Raw genomic sequence first — 16,737 nt, 5'->3', positions numbered from 1 at the left:
AAATTAACGGAGTGGGTATCTTTGTTCTCTCAGATGAACCAAAGAAAGAAAAAAAAATAAAACTATACTAATTTGAATGTTATATTCTAATATAGAGAAAATACTTCATTCATTTCATAAGCCTATTATGCTGTAATTTTCTGTCTATTATATGAATTTATTTTATTTCCTTGAACTCTGTCAGTAGAAACAGGTCTTTGTGGGCAGAGGAGACAAGATCCTGTGATTAAGTGAGGTTACAACTCAAAAGTATTAAGGTTCCCTCCTGAGAAACATCATCTTCATGGAGATAAGACTGGGCTCCTCATTGATACTCTTCCAAAAGGCTCCAAAGACATGGTTTTGTCAGCAGGCCTGGGGATCCCAGGTTGATGTGGAGTCCTTCAAGTATGATTGCTCTTGCTGGAGGGATGGAGTTGTTGGGTTTTATATTTTGAGTTTTATTTCTGTAAGTTGCCTGCAGTCACTTTGAGTTTGGTTGCCATATAAGTGTCTTCATAAATACATGAATAGTGCAAAGTTGTATATACGTGATTTAGTTTTAACCAATGCATAAATCTTAAAAGAGATCCTGTACTGAAGTTTTAAGTCTCCTCCCCTTTCTTGAAGTATTTCTTAATTGCTTTCAGCACCTGTGTGTGTGTTTTGGATTTATATTCCTGGAGAGTTTGCAAATCCCCTACTCTTTATCTCTGCCTATCTTACTTTGGCCTGACAAAATAATTAATTCTTGTTTAACGATGTTGTCATAACTGAACAGATTCATAAGATCCCTTGCCCTGAAGAGCCGCCTCTGGCCGAGGCGTCTCTGTAATCTAAAATTACTGAGATCCCAATCCCCCAAAATGGTTCTTGGCGTCTTTTAATTTCATGAATGAAGGCAAATAAATATACGTGTCCCGAATCTGTGTGGGTCTTAGTCTTCCCAACTTCCGGGCGCTGAGCTGGAGCCCATCCTCAGGGAATGTCTCCCACACCAGAAGTTCCCCGAGGATGGGCTCCAGCACGAGTCCGAAAGCTCGGTCCGACCGACCGAGATTGGATCTTTTTTTATTTCAGATGCCAGTCCAGAAGCGGACGGCACTAAGCCTTATGCCGGTAAGGTTCATCCCCCGGTGGCGCCCTTTCCTGGCTCCGAGTGCCCATGCTCCTATATCCCCTTAACACCAAGGAGCCTTCTCGAAAGCGGCACTCTTCCCGCGCTGGACTGTGCCCAGCGTTATGGGGTTGGAAGGCCTCGCACCGTCTCAGGCGGTCCACTTGTAATGAGGCGGTTTGACGAGAGCGGTAGAGCGCCCGTTCCTTCCTCCACGCGACTGAAGGAAGCTGTCGGCGGAGGGTTCCCACTTGATGGGGGGGGCGGGGGTGGGGGTCACCGTCCGAGGCTGCAACTCCAGAGCGGGCGGGAGCAAGCGGATTCCGAACTCCGTATTGGCTTTGCGGAGCTGACCCCCCTATAGGAGTTCGTCGCCAGGCGCGGGGACGCCGCCCCGGACGTTCGCCGGCTGAGATTTCTCCAAGCCTTCGGTCGCTCGCCGCGCCACGGATCCACCATTGGTTACGGTTAGCGGCACATGCGCGCCTCTCCTATTCCTTCGGAAAACTCGTCCAATCGGCGGCCGCCAACTCGCCCGTCCTGAAAACGCCTGGCCCAATCAAGAGAAGCAGCGTGGAGCCTTGTTATAGAATGGTCCAACGAAACCCTGTAATGCAGAGCGAAAAGAGAGAAAAGCAGCCAATGAGGTCGCGAGTGGGCGGCAAGTGCGTCGTCAAGGTGCCGGCTGTGAAGGGGCTCAGTGTGAGCTGAGCGAGCGGTCGAGTCGAGCTCGGTGGAAGGAGGATGCGGGCGGCTAACGGGCTCTGGGCGGCGCTGGCCTTGATCCTGCTCCCCGGAGACAGCCACGCTTTGCGAGAGGGAGACTGCGAAGGTGAGTTTGGCTTCGCCGAGCGAGAGTCTGGAGAAGCGGCAACAGCCAGGCGAGGAGGTCGCCGGACCCGCCGGGGTTTCGCTGCCTGGGGCTGGAAGGGCAGAGGCGAGCCGAGAGCGTCACAAGCCTACCCGCTTCCGCTCCCATCGGAGCGGGGGTGGGCTCCACACGGAGCCTTCCCGCCTCGCACGGGCTTCGTCTTCCATCGCCGGGAGGGGGTGGGGACTACCTCGCGGGATTGTTGTGGCCAAAGTAGACATTTGGATACGTATAGTTCTTGAAAATGGTAATCCTCCGGCGGCAGGCTGAGGCCCGCTGCTTGGGGTCCCTGTCCCTCTGGAAGGAAGCCGGCTTTGCGAAGTGGCCTCCCGAAGTCCCTTCGCCAAGCGGGAAATGCCGCGATTTAGGGCTGGGGACCATTACAGCACCAGCGATCCGGAAGGCCCCGGCTCGGGGAGGTGTGTGGGGTGGGCTGTGATCAGGAGTGGGACAGGAAGAGAAGAGGGGAGGTTCGCACCTGCTAGTAAAGAGACATCAGTGCATCCTTTTTCTTTTTCTTTTGTAAGTTATTACTAGCTTTAAGAGGGTTTCCTTTTTTAAAAAAAAATCTGTCCTGCATAGTGTAGGGCTAGGAGCCGGGAAACCCAGGTTCAAGCCCACTCTTCACTTTCTAAACTTGGTGGGTGATTTGGGGCTATTCATACACTCAGAACCGAACCCCTCTGTCTCCCTTGGTTGTTCTGAGGATCCCTATCGAAGCTGCTCTGAGTTTTTGAATAATTCAAAATAAGTCAGGTGTGATAAAGTGAACAGGACAGTGTTTCCTGGTTCTCTGTTGTCTTGACACATCCTACCTGAACACCAGCTTGGTTAGTCATTTTTATTTACACTAGCTTTGTTCCATGATCAAACCTGAATCAAAATTACTCACAGTATTTTCAGTAGTATATTTAAGTATTACAAAAATAACTACATTTTGTTAACTGTTTGTTTAACATGTTACATCTACACTGATACTGCAGTAAACCAGAACACTGGCAGTGGTTTCTAAGAAAGTGTATGTGGCTTTCCTTAACACCTTTTCCATTTCAGAAACTTACAGCTCTTAATTGCTGTCTCACCAAAAAGTAGGAATTTATTCAGCCAGTATCTTTTAGCGGCTTTCCTATTAGCACATAAAACTATCCAGAACAATTAAAGGAATGTGTATTCATTCTTACAACCACTGGCCATGCTATGAAACAAGATGTGGTATCATATATCACTTCTTTTTCAAAGAACACACATTTTTCCTCCCTTTGCTTCTGGAAAGTTTAACAGTCTGGAAGTGGAAGATGCTGACTGAGATATGAATATTTTATTTTTTCTCTAAAAAGACTCCTATCTTTATAACTTGAGAAAATGAGCACTATTGTTCATTTGGTTTCCGGATCTGAAAAACTAAAATATTTACTGTTATCCAAATATAAATTAAAAATGAATACTTTGATTATATAAATAGAAATCATGAGGCTTAAAAACAATGTCATAAGCTTAACAAAGTTGCAGTGAATAAAGTATTTTCCGTTTATTCACCAGATAGCACTGTATGCACTATTCTTCATTCTATTGAAAGAAGCATTTCTTTGCCTGCCTCCTTGCTTTCCCTTTATGAAAAAGAAACAAGGTTTATAGATGAGTAAATGCAGTCAAGTACTCGGATACTTGATGTCATGGAATAGCACTTGCTAATTCAACTACTTCATATTACATTATCCCACTGCTTTTTGCTACACTAATACATTATCTAAATATGTCTTTTCCCCCTCAGTAACTTATTTTCTGCACCAGTGTTCTTTTTTTCATCCAGTGTTCTTTTTCATTTTTGTTTAAACCCCTTAAATTCTTAATAAATTTACAATTGTCTTTTTTTCCCCTTCAGTGTGTGTCTCATTCCTGGGAACTTTCTATCGGACTCTACAAGAGAAGAATGTTGAATTCACATCAAACAGTGTTGAAAAAGAACTTTTGAAATTCTGCAAAGAGGCAAAAGGCAAAGAAAACCGTTTTGTAAGCATTAATAATGACATTTGGGTTTTCAATTAATTTGTCATATTTTAACCATTGTGAAGTTGGTAGAAAGATTAAATTTGCTTAAAAGACAAAATTTAGTTTAGCAAGTCTGCTACTGATAGATAGCCAAAGGAAAAAGGATATTTGAATTATTTATGGTGGAAACTTCATAAAAGCAACATGTTAACAGTTTTTAGCGTTTTTTTTAACATTAACATTTTTAATTGTAAAAATCCAACTCTTTTTTAAAAGACAATAACATTGGCATTGCTCAGAAGATAGTTTCATATTCATTGAAATAGCATTAATAATCAGTCTAGCCAGATTATGCTGATGCTGAACCCAAGGCATTGAATAGAGATGGACCCACTAGCAGCATATATAATATGGTATCTCTTGCAGACTGAGGGGCCAGAACCTGTCATCATGGGAGAGATAGATCATTTTAGGATTTAGTCAGCACTTTGAATTAGGCTAGGTCGCAAATCAGGAAGTAGCAAATTCAACAGGAACTGGGTGATATAAGAAAAAAATCAACGCTAGAAAAACCAACCTTTTGTATAGGTATGCAGTGGATAATGATCAGTTTATTTGATCTATGGAGCATGTGATTGTAATTTCTCTAGGAAAAAAGTTGAACTGGCATACCCACCTAAATTACGCAAAACATCCCTGAGAAAAATTACTACTGGGTTCTTATGAGCATTGTTTCCAGGAGTATTCTTGGTGTTAGCTGATTTGGAATGACTTCATTTATTTTGAGAGAGCTGGCTATTATAAGTAATGTTCACACCCCCTTTTCATTTAACAAAATCACTTCTAAATTCTCTATATTAATTATTGGTCTGTTTGAAAACAAGGAATTGATTACATTGATGTTTTTATTTACTTTAGGCACCAAAGCAAGGTTTGTTAACTTAGGAAAGAAAGAATGAAAAATTCCCACATTGCACATAATCTTATATTAGCACGTAGTCTTAAACTGGGGTCATCCTAATTTTCTTTTTAATCTTAACTTCAAAAAATGTTACAGTTAATATTTCTTTTAAAAGGTTAACTGTGGTAATAAGTAACTAAATGAAACTAAGTAACAATATGTAACTATATTATTTTATAAAACAAGAGTCTTCCTAGTTTTTAGTTGCTTTCAGTAAAAAGAAGAACCACATAGTGCTGAAATGTTCTATCAAAAAACAAACGCAGAATTACTTTGAGTTTTATCTATGCTTTTGACAAATTTTACAAATGCTCAAAAGATGCCTGATTCTTTTTTTTTTAAGTCCTGATTTCTTTCTTGCTGTTTCCCTTCTAGTGTTATTATATTGGAGCAACCAGTGATGCAGCCACCAAAATAACTAATGAGGTATCAAAACCTCTAAGTCATCATATCCCTGTTGAGAAGATTTGTGAGAAGCTGAAAAAGAAAGATAGTCAGATCTGTGAACTGAAATATGGTGAGTACAGATTAAATGTTGGTTATGGAATAAACGGTAACATGAGAAATGCTGAATTGCACTAAAAACCCTCCAACTACAACGTTTTCTTTCAACAGTTAAGATTCATAGAATAAAATGATATTTCACTATATTTGTAAAACAGTTAGTTGCAACTAGATGGATTTAGCTAATGTTGAAAAAATTAAATAGGATTGGGCTTGCTTAATATTTGGAAGACCACAAGAACTCCTGGGACTGTAAGATAAACTGTGACACTAAGAAATCATCTCCAAAGGTTGCAGGACTAATTACTTACATATTGTTGTCAGTCAAACAAAAAAGCCATATCTGGAGTGGAACTCAATTCAAGGGAGACTGTACTTGTATATGTACTACTTGTTATTCACAACAGAGTGTAAATGCAGACAAGCGCAGAGTAGTATTAGTAATAATTGTACTAATGGGTCACAGAAATGTTCAAAATATATGCAATAATTGGGAGACGACAGAATTATTTTTTATCCTTCATGTATTTGTTTCCTCCTTAAGCTATACTATTTGTGGTAATGAATTCTTTGAAGAATATCTATTTTCCTGTCATTACTCCAGTATTTTGCTTTATTGGATCACTTGAAGGGATTGTACTGTCAGAGAAGGAAAAAGAACTAAACATTAAAAATATTGTAGGATAAAGATAATAGAAAATTATTGAGAATAAGCTTCATTGAGTAAAATATATTACAAGTAAATAGAGCAATTCTATGTTTATCAGCTAAAATATATACTTCTTTCATTACCAGGTTGGTAATATTTGGAAATAATAGTAATAATACATTTTATGTGTACAGCCACCCATCTCATCTGAATGAGTCTGGGCAGCTTACATCAGGTTAAAAACAATAACCCATTAAAAGTAACTATACAAACATGTAAAACCATCAGTAATAATTCCAAAACAAAAACAATTATGATGATTAATAGCAGAGCCACCTTTACATAAGCTCAACAAGCCATTATAAAAGCCTCCACCATTGCCAGACACCCAAGCACAGCAGTAGACTTCAGGGCCTTCCTAAAATACAAGCGGTTTGGACCAATCTAGTTCCAGGGGAATGATGTTCCACAGGCTGGACTCCATAGCAGAAAGTGCTTACTTCCTTGGTCCAGGGAGATGGCATTCTTTTGTAGATAGGACTCAAAAAATGCCTGTCCTGCTGGTCCCAGTAGGATGATGGATATAATAGCAGTGACGGACCCTTAGTTAACCCAACCCCATGCAATGTAGGCTTTGATAGGTCATTACCACCACCTTGAATGGAACCCGGAAACATACTGGCAACCAACGCAGCTTGTAGAGCGGAGGTATGCTGATTTAGGAGCCTGTGCTGCCACATTCTGTATTAGCTGGAGATTTGGATGCTCTTATTTTTTATGATACTAGAAATTTATTGAAAACACCTTAACAATTTATTTTGTTCTCAACTCTAGTACAGGTATTCCTTCCCTTACAATTTCACCCAAAATTTCTGTTGCTAAATGAGACAGTTATTAAGTAAGTGTTGCCCTTTTATGATCTCTGTTAATATGGTTGTTAAGTGCAGTTGTTAAAGTTAGTAACAGTTAAGTGAATCTGGCCATCCCCATTGACTTTGCTTGTCAGAAAATCACAAAAGATTATCACATGACCCCCAGACAACGCAAGCATCATAAATATGAACCAATTGCCAAGCATCCAAATTTTGACCATGGGAATGCTGCAATTATTGTAAGCGTGAAAAATGGTTGTAAACTACTTTTTTCCAGTGTCGTCACTTCGGTCACTATATGGTTTGTTGTAAGTTGAGTACCTGTATAGATTTGAGTTATGAAAACTTGCATTCTTCCTTAAAGCTGACCTGAAGTAATCTTGTTTTTTAAAGAAATCCATGTATTTAGCCAGTAGAAGCTGAGCATAGTAACAATAACAATATACTTTTATATTCTCCAGTAAGTATTTTTTTTTCAGTAAAAGATACAAAAAGGGGGAAATAGTGGACAAATTTGGGGAATAACTCATTTCACCATTCTCTACCATTAACTGGAAATAGTTCTTCTAAACTATGTAAAATCAACTGCTTGAAAATAGTGATTGTCATCAGGATACAGATTATAGCGATTAATCACCTAACACTTGGATTGTTAATGCATCATATACTAATATGTACTCCTTTTCTCACAGATAAACAAATTGACCTGAGTACTGTCGACCTGAAGAAACTGAGAGTAAAAGAATTGAAAAAAATTCTAGACGACTGGGGTGAAACATGCAAGGGCTGTGCAGAAAAATCGGATTACATTCGTAAAATCAATGAACTGATGCCTAAATATGCACCAAAAGCAGCCAGTTTGCGGACAGATCTCTGACCACCATAGTGACCTCTATCAAGTAGCAAGATATACAAACTACGTTAAACTTTTTCTTTCCCGGAAAGCTGTTTTTTGTAACTTATTTAACTGGGTTTCAAGTATCAAATTGAAGGGATTCTTGCAATGCTGGTTCAGATGCCTCGTTATGTCTTTTTATTTCTGTTGTTTTGGATTTATTATAAGAATTTGACATACATATGGGATTTTTAAATAAAAGTTATGAAACCTAGTGTCAAGTCGAACTAAAAGAATTGGCATTAGTGTCAGGACTGAACGTTGCACTTTTCCAGCACTACCTAAGTAACAGTGGTTTGGAGATGATCTGTGAGACAGTATAGCTTGCATTCACTGTTATTACTGTCTTTCTACATTCCATTCTTTAAAATGCTGAACACTTTTATTACATATCCAAATTAAATGTTTTAAGTGCTCATCTTGCACATCTTTCACAGGAGTTAATTTCTTTCAATAAGAATGGTGTTCCTTCTGTCTTTGGTTCCACTGTCAGTACATATGACAATCCTTTCTTATTCAACTACAAATATGCAGTGCCAGAAGGGGAAGATGTTCTGATGTACACTTTTTTTGAAGAGGATGAGTTCTACTTTCATATGATGCACATAATATAAACTGTTAAAGCAATTTGTTGTGCTGACTCTTAGTTCTGGGGTTCCCGCATTTTCTGTTCAGGGTGGAATTAAATCCATGTGATTCATTTTTGAGAAAAACACTGAACAAGAATTCCTTCATTTGTGACCAATGTAAATGTGAAAGCACTGAGGTGTTTCAAAAAGAGACATCTATTTAGAATTGTTAGTTTTGTTCAGGGAAGTCCCTCAGGTTTAAATATATGCAGGAATTCCAATTCCTTTGATGTGGGATCATTTGAACAGATTTGGCAGGGAGCAGCTATTGAACATTTTGCATGTTATGTCACCAGAAACTAAAAATGGGAAAACTGAGGAAGGCACCTCTACAGGAAAAACTACCTTTAATTAATGAATACTTTTGAAGTAATACTGAAAAATAGGTATGGTTGTGAGCCCAAGGATAAAGTCTAGGTTGTTTTTAAATTGGAATTTATGAAATGAGATGTGATGCTATGCCTACATGCAATGAATCATTTGAAATTGAAAACAGCATACACAAATAGTTACAAAGAACCTACTAAGATTATGAATGTCTGCATGGCAGAAAGGCTAAACTAAAAAGACAGATTTCCTTGGATTGTCCTACTGTTAAGTAAAATTCAAGTGATGTAAAAAGCACTTGAAAAAGTTAGTTCCTGTTTTCATTAAGCGGGATAGCAATTCCCTTTTAATAGGCTTTAAACTGCACCTGCAAACTATTCAAGTAATTCGGTGCGTCTTTGAAAGTATGTCATTTAGAGAAAACGGTAATTGAACTCCCGTTGGATCAGTTTAATAACTGACGTCATTTGTCTTGCTTTCAAATTACTGTATAATCTCGTCCATTCTGGCGATCCGAGAGCTGCATATACTTGGACTTGAAGCCTGTGGGCCTCTATGTTAGCGATTCTAATAAGGAGTCCCGCGCCTTTGGCTATCACTGCACTTTATACTAAACGGGCTCCCCGCCCCCCCACGGTAGGGTGTTAGGTCAGAGTCCTGAAGCGAGCCCTGACCCGATCCTCCCAGCCCTCGGCCGCCCGCTCTACGGCTCCGCTCCCCGGTCCGCTGGCGCCACAGAAATGCGCCCAAAGAAGTCGCCAGGCCACCTAGGGACCGCGCGGCGCAGAAAGCCAGCGGGCCGCTCGCGAAGTGATAAAAGGAGCAGGGCGCTAGACACGCACCCGCGCCGCCCTCACCGTGACGGGCGGGGGCGCAGGATGATGACGTCGAAGAGGCGCACGGCGCGGCAACTGGGCAGAGCCGTCTTCGCTCGTTCCCTTTTGTCCAAGATGGCAGCTGCCGCCGGAGGCGCCTCTTGAATCGCGGGCCCCGAAGCCATGAAGCGGGCGACCGAGCGGGATTCCAGCCCGGGCGGGTCCGGGGGGACACGTGGCGCCTCCTCCACCAAAAGGCCTCGAGAGCGCGAGAGCAGCGCCAGCGGGGGCGGGGGAGGAGGCGGCGGCGGCAGCAGCGGCAGCAGCCGGCGGGGCCCACACCGGAGTTCGGGCGCCTCCTCCTCGTCATCCGTTTCCACCTCCGCCTCGTCGCGCAGCAGTCGGGACAAGCCTGCCGCTGGCGGTTCCAGCTCGCGGAGCCATCGCGGGGAGGAGCGGCCGGCAGGCGGAGGCGATTCGAACCACCGCGCAGCCTCTTCCAGCGCCAGGAACAGCAGCAGCCAAACCGCCGCCGCGGCCCCTGCCTTACCGCTTCCCCTGTCCTCCACCTCCTCGTCTTCTCGGGCGCTGGGGCTCGTCAAGGCCAAAGTGACCGCTGCGGCGGTGGTTGCCCCTTCCTTGCTCCTGGGTGGGCCTCCATCCGTGGCAGCCCCGTCGCTCCTCTTGGCCCCTGGCCTTGGTTTGCCGGCCGGGGTGGCTCTGGCAGGTGAGCCTCCTGGCTCCAGTGACTACAAGACTCTGCTTGTGAGTGGCCTGGGCCCAGCCTTACCTGACCAGCTGCTGGAAGATGGCCTCTTTCGCCAGTTCCAGAGATTTGCTAGCGGCGGTGCCAGCGACATTAGCGTCAAGCTCTCCCACACACCTGAACTTGGCCGTGTTGCTTATGTTAACTTCAGGCACCCGGCCGATGCCCGTGACGCTCGACGGCATGCCCGAGCCAGGCAACTTCTCCTTTATGATCGGCCTCTGAAGGTGGAGCCTGTGTACCTGCGAGGGGGCCGCCGGAGCCGTACTCCTCCACCTACCCCCTCTCCCGAACCCTTGGCTTTTCTCCCTCCTATCCATGGTGTTTATCCATATAAACAGAGATCACTGTCTCCTGTTGCCAGCCCTTTGCTGAGAGAGCCTAGACCTCGACACGCTCAAGCTGCAGCAGCAGCATTTGCCTTGGAAGCTGTTGCCTTGGGACTTTCTCGAGAAAGAGAGAGAGTGCTGGATTACTATGGGTTATATGATGAACGGGGCCGTCCTTACAGCTATCCCTTAGTGGCTGAGGAGGATTTAATGCCAGAAGATGACCAGAGAGCTACCCGGAATCTCTTCATTGGCAATCTTGATCACAATGTCTCTGAGGTGGAACTCAGGCGTGCCTTTGAAAAATACGGTATCATTGAGGAAGTGGTGATCAAGAGGCCTGCACGGGGTCAAGGTGGGGCCTATGCCTTCCTTAAGTTCCAAAACCTGGACATGGCACATCGGGCCAAGGTTGCCATGTCTGGGCGGGTTGTTGGCAGAAACCCTATCAAAATTGGCTATGGGAAAGCCAATCCGACTACCCGACTTTGGGTTGGTGGCCTTGGTCCAAGTACTTCTCTAGCTGCTCTTGCTAGGGAGTTTGATCGTTTTGGTAGCATTAGGACTATTGACTATGTGAAAGGGGACAGCTTTGCCTATATTCAGTACGAGAGTTTGGATGCTGCTCAAGCTGCCTGTGCACAAATGAGAGGCTTCCCTTTGGGCGGTCCAGACAGGAGACTTAGAGTGGATTTTGCTAAAGCTGAGGAGGCCCGCTATCCTCAGCAGTATCAACCTGCCCCACTTCCTGTACACTATGAATTGCTCTCTGAAGGCTATAGCAGACACAGGAGCCTGGAGCAAGACTTAAGGGTGAGGGATAGGACTCCTCCTCATCTCCTTTACTCAGATAGAGAAAGGGGCTTTCTAGAGGCTGATTGGGCCAGCTCTGTCAAAAATGCAGAGCGCAGAAATAACTTGGAGGCATACAGTCGTTCAGCACGCAGCCGGAGTGGAGAACGTTGGGGCAGCGATAGCGATCGCAGTGTTCTCAAGCCCTGGGAGGAAAGGCGTAAACGTCGTAGCCTTTCCAATGACCGTGGGAGGACTACTCATTCACCATATGAGGAGAGAGGCAGGACAAAGGCTGGGGGGCCAGGAGCTGATCGTAGCCCCGATCGGGTTCGGAAGGAGAATCACACTACAGAATCTACCACAGAGAAAGAACAAAATAACTCGCTGCAGAATGATCGACATACATTAGAGGAGAAACCTCACCGTGAAACCTCTGATCCTCCCCAGCCCAAAAAAAGAGACAGTGAACGTAATCACCGAACCGGTGAGTCTGAATCAAAGGCTCACGAAGAGTCCAAATCTGAAACAAAGAAGTTAAAAACATTATCTGATTATGCCCATACCCTGCAGCTTGCTTGGAATGGACTACTTGTCCTTAAAAACAGCTGCTTTCCTACATCTATGCACATCCTTGAAGGAGACTTGGGAGTCATCAACGGGCTTCTGAAAGACCATTTGTCTGGTGGAAAGCTAACACAGCTTAAGATTGCTCAGAGACTTCGGTTGGATCAACCCAAACTGGATGAAGTAACTCGCCGTATCAAGCAAGGGAGCCCTAATGGCTATGCTGTGTTACTAGCTACCCAGGCTGCTCAAGGAGCAAGTGCTGAAGGGACCTTCCCAGTGGCGGAGCCTGGCTTACAAAGACGGCTTCTCAGGAACCTGGTCTCTTACTTGAAACAAAAACAGGCTGCAGGAGTCATCAGCCTTCCTGTGGGAGGGGCAAAGGGCAGGGACAGCACAGGCATGCTATATGCTTTCCCTCCTTGTGAATTTTCTCAGCAGTACCTCCAGTCCGCACTAAGAACATTGGGAAAGTTAGAAGAAGAACATATGGTGATAGTGATAGTCAAAGACACTGCCTAGTATTTACTCTGTATCCATTTCCTCTTTATCCCCTTGTTTCAATTCTCTGTTTTCTTTGTGTCTCACATTGCCTGGTTGCTTTTAAGGCCAATTATTTTGAGTGAGGCCCTAAGAGTCCTCCCACCAAATTCTAAAATTGTATTAGTTTCTAATATTTTTAATACCCATTTTAATGAATCCCATTTTGTTTCTTTTACTACGTGACACTGTCTGCTGTGTTCTTATTTTTAAAAAAATATATGGAAAGTTGTCAGTAAAGCCTTGTTCGCTGATGGATTTTTTTAATTTTGTGCAGTGTCCTGGTTTCTGTAGTCTGCCAATGGCTGGCTCGGTGTTCCAGAATATAACAGCTAATGACTTTACCAAATTCAGTTCTTCCACTCTACTGCTATTTAACACTATTATGCCAGTTTTGTGCTCTTTTTATTTCTTCAGTAATTGAAGCCTGGTTGCTTCTTTCCTCAGTGGTAGGTAGCTAGTGCTTTTTTTTTTTTTAAACAAAAGTCAGTGTATCCTTCAGACCAACCTTTTCCTGGTGGATGAAAGCTTTTAAGGTGGTCTTAGCCAAAGAACAGCTGTGTAAAACTTAAAAGCTTCAGTTAATCCTCTGCAACTCTTGGTGCAATTAAAAAAAAATGAGGCACCTTGGGTTTTTTTTTCTTCCTCTTGATTGTGTTGATTGTTGGATTGATTATAATATTGCAAACTGAAAGCTGTTCTTAAGTATCTTGTCTAGTAATAATTATGGGCTTCTCAGGAAGACAAATAACCAGGCACTTGAGCAGGACCTGATAACCACATCTCTGTGATTGTGTTGTTCAGCTCCTTCATCAGTTAATACAGCAAAAATAAAAGACAAAACTTGACAAATTGCCTGCTTATAGTGTTTGTACTATCTTATATAATACTATCAAATTCTAAACTGCACCCCTTTTTATATCCAAAGGGTTAGGCAAATGTATGTGCTACTTGGATGTATTCTGAAGCACTCTTATCACAATTGTACAAATGCAGGATATAGTTTGTCTATTCCCTTTACCACAGACAATTATGTTGTACGTAATGCATATACATCTATTTTACCTTAGACTGGAAATTGTAATTGCAAATGAATTCGCATATAACTATTGCTGGAATATACTACTTTCATAAGGTTTTTGTGAAGTAGTCCCGTGAGGACTGTCATGTATATTCTTTTTAAAAAGCATGTAATGAAATCCTCCCCCTTCTACAGCCAAGTTAGCTCCCTTGTGTCTAACTTACGCAATTAATAAATAGCTGTAAACCTAGTTACTTTCCAGAATTCACTGTTGCAGTTCACTTCTCCAGAAATTTGAAACTTTGCCAAAAGAATGGGAAGGTAGTTGGAAGAAAGGCTTGTAGATGATTTAGCAGATACATGAATCATAGAGTAGCAAGAAGTACACTACGGACAGATGCTATACTTTGTACAATCTATTTCCACTCTTTCCTTTCCCAATGCACTTAAGGAATGCTTTCAGTAATACAAGGTTGTCATGATCTTGCTCAGGAAGAGCATTTTCGCACCCCAAATTCTTAAGCTATTGTTCAAACAGCTAGTTTGGAATTGAGATCAGACTCCTTCAAACTAGATCTGCTGGGACTATAAAACATTTGGTTGAAAATTCTCTTGAGTTACAATATGTAACATTAGGTTGAAAAAGATAGTTTATATAATATAAACATTGTTCTAAGGGTTTTTGGTATTTTCTGTATGATAGCATTTGTGTCTAAATTGCTAATCCTTTAAAATGTGCAAACACATGTCATGAGAATATATCAATATGCAATTTTACAGTGGTGATATTCCTGAATATTTCAAGTATTAACGGTAATGTATTACACAGAAGCTGCTCAATGGTGTTGTGGTTAATCTATGTGCTGTAAACAGGATACCCACTGCACTAGCATGAACAAATCACTTCATCTTCTATCAATGAGCAAATAATTTTAATGAAAGGTTTCTGTCTCACAACCATTGAAAATCATAAAAGATGTTGCAAATAGACTTTAAATAAGTTTTTAAATCAATTCTTTAAAAAAATATCTAAAAACTATGCAAATTATAATATGAAGTAGTAACTGTTTTCTGCTATTTCCAAATATTAATGTGTATATTTTATGTATATTTTTATGTTGTGAGCCACCCAGAGTTGGGCAGTCATACAAATAATAGTAATAATAATGAGGTAAATTTTTAAACCCATAATTTTTCTTTTTTTAAAATCTACATAAAATGAAGTGTCCACTCATTTACTTGGGCTTCTATACTTCAACACCTGTACTATTGATACGAAACAGTATGAGCAATTATTTAACAAATCTGAGACTACCTGATCCTGGGAAATAAGCTAAGTAGAAAGTAAAGAGGCCCTGGGCTAAAAACTGGGAAAATGTAAGTCCTAGTAACTCCTCAGGCACAAGGCCAATCTGGTGACCTTGGAAGCCTGTCACTCAGTCAGGCAATGGCAGACCACTTGAGAAAAAGGTTACCAAGAAAAGCACAGGGACTAGTCCAGTTACCAGGAATCAACAATGACTAGAAGGCACAAAGGAAACTAAATAGAAGTAAAGATGTACAGTCATCTCACCTCAATTTTGTAAAGCATTCTATAATTTTACCTCAAACTGGCATTTTTAATCAGCATGCGTCTACATTTATTTCATTTTAGGCTCGTTTGTAAATCTGCTCTTGATTAGGTGAAAGGTGAACGAAGGCTGGTTAGGCTGTGAACAAATATTTTAAAAATACAAAGCTCTATGAAGTTTTTGCTCTTACCTTTAAGGGTTGGGGGTTTAGGTAACCTCAATTGCAAATATTTTGTTGGCTTTAGCATGTAATACCTGCAGCTTTATATCCAACCCATATCTTCATTTTTACAAAATCAACAGTTTTATTTGCAACTTATAATTAAGATTTTTCTATGAGCAAACACTAAATGATGAATAAGAAACATGCTAGTGCAACGCCACAAAACAATCTATTAACTCTTCCTAACTAACAAATTGCGTTTGTTTACTCTATGGTGGTGTAGTTGCTTATATAAAGCAACATTTTTAAACTATGGATATAGGTAGAGAATAAACCTTAGATATTGCATTGTAATGCACAATATGGTTTAGTCTAATCATATTGTTTGTATTCTTACTCTGCAAGTTTGGAAGGTTTGGATCAGTTATATAACTGAGATGAGCAATTTGCCTATATCTTAATTAGTTCAACCAAACATGATTATCATCTAAGCTAATTTGAACACTGCATTGATAGACTAATGGTACATATTAATAAAGTCAGATTTATCAACTGTTAAGAAAGGAACTTGGGCACAACTCTTGGCCAAAGGAAAAAAAAATTAAGGCAGTCTGCTAATATGCAATTTGCTGGAACAAGCCAAGTTAAGCCCATGTTTGGCCAAGACATATCCAGCAGATTTTCCAACTCTAGTACTAGTCAATTGAACAAATGTGTTCATAATGCAGTTTTTAAACAGAATCAATTAACATTTATTAAAAGGAAATGTTTTGGAAGCTAACTGTAAGGAGAAATGTGTGAACTTTTAAAAACAGTGCTATTCATAGCCTCAGTACATACTAAGTTCAAAGTTTTTAATTCAAAAAGGCTGGAACAATATCAATGAGCTATAAGCTCTGCTGAGCGTGGCTTCTTACCCACAAAGTGGAAGATAAATGCTGATCTACACTGTAGAACCACAAAATTTTGTAAAGATGCTATAATGTAAGTACATCTGAAGCCAACAGCTCCAACCTCTACAGATTTTTATATATTTGCATCATCTATCAATCTTCTAGATATAACTAGAAGGAAGGAAGGAATCAAAACTCTGGAAGAGTTCACTTTTTTGGTTTCCAAATTTGGCAATGGCCATGCACAACTGGAGATCAGAATTGTCCCATAACTCAGTGAACGTGATTCATCTGATAAGTGTTCATTGTGTGCTCTTGTTAAATCAGTCCAGAGAGCACAACTCTTATATTCCTATGAATGTGGCAGCATTTGTTATCTCCATTACCCATATTTTGCATTTTAAGTAACTTACTGCCTTCATTATCTTCACTTGGAACAAGGTGGCAATAAATGTGACAGAAGCTCAGAGTTATGAACAGACAGGAC

The 16,737-nt window shown here is 41.5% G+C and overlaps 2 protein-coding genes across 2 annotated transcripts; both read left to right on the top strand.

Annotated features, from left to right (window-relative positions):
- The first annotated feature begins 1,795 nt into the window (after window positions 1-1,795).
- Window positions 1,796-8,464, top strand: MANF (mesencephalic astrocyte derived neurotrophic factor). The gene is made up of 4 exons (XM_026725336.2): window positions 1,796-1,928; window positions 3,850-3,977; window positions 5,293-5,434; window positions 7,635-8,464. Exons 1-4 carry the CDS (start codon window positions 1,841-1,843, stop codon window positions 7,817-7,819), a joined length of 543 nt encoding a protein of 180 aa, XP_026581121.1. The 5' UTR covers window positions 1,796-1,840; the 3' UTR covers window positions 7,820-8,464.
- A 1,218-nt stretch (window positions 8,465-9,682) lies between these two features.
- Window positions 9,683-13,454, top strand: RBM15B (RNA binding motif protein 15B). The gene has a single exon (XM_026725294.2). The coding sequence runs from the start codon at window positions 9,792-9,794 to the stop codon at window positions 12,582-12,584; it is 2,793 nt and encodes a 930-aa protein (XP_026581079.1). The 5' UTR covers window positions 9,683-9,791; the 3' UTR covers window positions 12,585-13,454.
- Window positions 13,455-16,737: the final 3,283 nt, after the last annotated feature.

This window comes from Pseudonaja textilis, chromosome 2, assembly GCF_049901715.1.
Source record: "Pseudonaja textilis isolate UNSWEBS1 chromosome 2, rPseTex1.2, whole genome shotgun sequence".
NCBI classification, from domain to species: Eukaryota; Metazoa; Chordata; class Lepidosauria; order Squamata; family Elapidae; genus Pseudonaja; species Pseudonaja textilis.
This window is presented reverse-complemented; position numbering and strand designations above follow the sequence as displayed.

Excerpts from the sequence above, each read along its gene's own strand:
- MANF (XM_026725336.2), top strand. The coding sequence starts at position 1,841 with ATGCGGGCGGCTAACGGGCTCTGGGCGGCGCTGGCCTTGATCCTGCTC. Across the intron at positions 1,929-3,849 it reads GCGAGAGGGAGACTGCGAAG|TGTGTGTCTCATTCCTGGGA; the intron begins GTGAGTTTGGCT and ends TTTCCCCTTCAG. Across the intron at positions 3,978-5,292 it reads AAGGCAAAGAAAACCGTTTT|TGTTATTATATTGGAGCAAC; the intron begins GTAAGCATTAAT and ends TTTCCCTTCTAG.
- RBM15B (XM_026725294.2), top strand. The coding sequence starts at position 9,792 with ATGAAGCGGGCGACCGAGCGGGATTCCAGCCCGGGCGGGTCCGGGGGG.